At 49.8% G+C, this 2,337-nt stretch overlaps 1 protein-coding gene across 2 annotated transcripts in view; it reads right to left on the reverse strand.

The window, feature by feature from the left end:
• LOC124897057 (NADH-ubiquinone oxidoreductase chain 4) overlaps positions 1 to 2,337 on the reverse strand; it is a 9,066-nt gene that overhangs the window by 1,920 nt on the left and 4,809 nt on the right. Inside the window, exon 3 of one of the 2 annotated variants that reach the window (XR_007053553.1) lies at positions 5 to 1,402. Coding sequence is in view for 1 of the 2 variants with exons in the window: in XM_047409320.1 (XP_047265276.1) it covers positions 980 to 1,402 (423 nt within the window). In the remaining variant the exon portion in view is untranslated. The remainder of the gene's footprint in view (positions 1 to 4; positions 1,403 to 2,337) is intronic. The other variant, XM_047409320.1, reaches the window with a different exon arrangement.

Here is a 2,337-nt window from a genome sequence, read left to right on the forward strand (position 1 = left end):
TGACCTCCCGTAGTGGTCCTTGCTTTTAAGAAAGCGGAGCGGGGCCAATTTCTCGTACTTGCTCAGTGTGCCCCCCTTTCTTCGAGTGCCCCGCCCGGTTCACTGGGCTGTTGGCTTACCAAGCACTTGCCCGCTGCTCCTGCCGCCCGCTTGGCGGGCGGAGCGCTCGTTATCCTGACTTTTCTCTCTGCTGGGGCCCTCCCATTGCTATATCCATAAGCTATGGCAGCTCCAGCTCGCAACCACAGGGGCCCGCCCCGCCAGGCCAGAGTGGGCTCAGCGGTCAGCCTCCATTCGAATTATGTTAGGGGGTCTTTCGCTTTTGCCAGATCTAGAGAGATACTACAAGTCCTCCGTCCCAGATTCCATCGCCGCGGCCATCTGGTTCACCGGTACTACCAAAAAGTCTCATGCTTACGTTACTGTTATTGATGGTTTGATTATCTTGGACCACGAGGACCCCAGTCGTGCTTCTGGTTTCCACTCCAATCATCATATTGATGATAAATCTCCTCGTGCTCTGCCATAAGAACTTGGAGTCCGTATCATGGTGAAGATAAGGTAAGGCTGTGATTCTTGCTCAAAAAACAGACCGAACGCCTTCGAGTTATTGGCTCGTCCAACCCGGCAGCATTCATGAGTCGCTAGTTCAACTGTCCCTCGGAGACAGGGTCGAGAAGTACCATGCATGGTTGCCCCCCGTCCTTTCTTTCTATCAGTCTCACCCAGCAAGCCACCCCAACCCTACAGCCAAAAAAGGTAAGCGCCTAGCGCGAGCCTTATTTATTAGTTTAGTAAAGTCAAGCTTTGGCTCCCTAAAGACTAAAGAAATGGATAAAAAAAGGGGGGGACTTATGCAACGGGCTATGCCACCCAAACCAACTGAGGGAAGTCGCATCCGTCCCATCGCAAGCACCTACAATGTCATGATCACATTGGTTTACCCTAGTTTGTTTGGTAGTTTAACGTACGGTCGCCCCTCCAACAAGAAAAGGTATAAATATGGAAACTTCTCTGCCATTTGGATCGGAGAATTTATGGAGGAAATCGGGTTTTAAATTCCCAGAAACCGCACGATTATATAGCCAAAGGGAATAGGCCGCGCCTAAAATCATCCCAAGCGCTGCTAATGTGGCTACTAAGCTATTTCTTTGGAAAGCTCCTACTAAGATGAGAAATTCCCCGATAAAGCTGCTAGTACCAGGTGAACTCATATTGGCCAAAGTGGAAGAGAAGAAAATGGTAGAGAGATTCGGCATGGTGCTCACTGAACCTCCGTAATATCTAACAAGTCGAGTCTTATGTCGGTCATATAGAACACCAACACATAGAAAAAGGGCTGAAGAAACCAGTCCATGACTTGACATCGGTAGAATGCTACCTCCAATTCCCTGTATGTTCGATAGAGCCAAAGATTCCCCCCCCACTGATCGGAGTACGCCGATTACCACCCGAACCGTACAAGATAGTTACCACCTATCATACGGCTTTCTAACTTCACTTCTTTTTCTGGTCGTTCCGCTCTGTCGATCGATGGTAGTATAAGAGATCTGTAACCCCCCGCAATTTTTGACATAATGGTTCCTGCTTCCTACCCATAGTTAGCATGTATCTCCCCCGGTCATACTTTAGTATCACATCGTAGACCCCCACCCCAACGCTATCTTCCTTATCAGTGAACCGGAACATAGTGCATAGGTACTCTTCGATGCAGCGGGGACGAGACGACGTGACATACTACGATCACGTACAGAAGTGTTGTCCTTCGTCTCGGCAATATGGAACCTCTCCACAGCTCCCGTTCTTTTATGGGGTCCTATCGGGATAGGTAGGCCCAAGCCTTTTCCCTCCCCCCTCCCTCCATAAGACCCTCTTTCTCTTTCCCGAGAGGGAAAGAAGATAAGAAAGGATTCATTTTTTTCTTTCATGTGAACGGCCCTATCTTGTATCGAAAGGTTTTTCGTGCTATACACCACGTTGAGAAAGACCAACCTCCTATGTACCGTACTCTTTTTGTACCTCGAAAGGGGGGTCCTCCTTATGATGCTACGGACGGCTGTCCGAAGTGCAAGGGGTAAACTCGGACTCGGATAGGATAGGATTGTGCGCGCCGGGCCCTTCGGGTCTCATATTTTGGCCGAGTTTACCGTACCTCCGTCCCCTATGTTAGGCGGCCGTAATATTTTGTTACGTTCTACCGCTGTTACGCCAGAATAAAAGGTTCCACACGAGCTCCCGTTCTGCGGCGTGGTGGCAGGACCGCTAGGGGAGTGGCTCCGGGTATAGATAGGGTGAAATCTGCAGGGGTCATGCAAATACATAGGCCCCTTCCCTTCT

Source organism: Capsicum annuum, chromosome 1 (assembly GCF_002878395.1).
Source record: "Capsicum annuum cultivar UCD-10X-F1 chromosome 1, UCD10Xv1.1, whole genome shotgun sequence".
NCBI classification, from domain to species: Eukaryota; Viridiplantae; Streptophyta; class Magnoliopsida; order Solanales; family Solanaceae; genus Capsicum; species Capsicum annuum.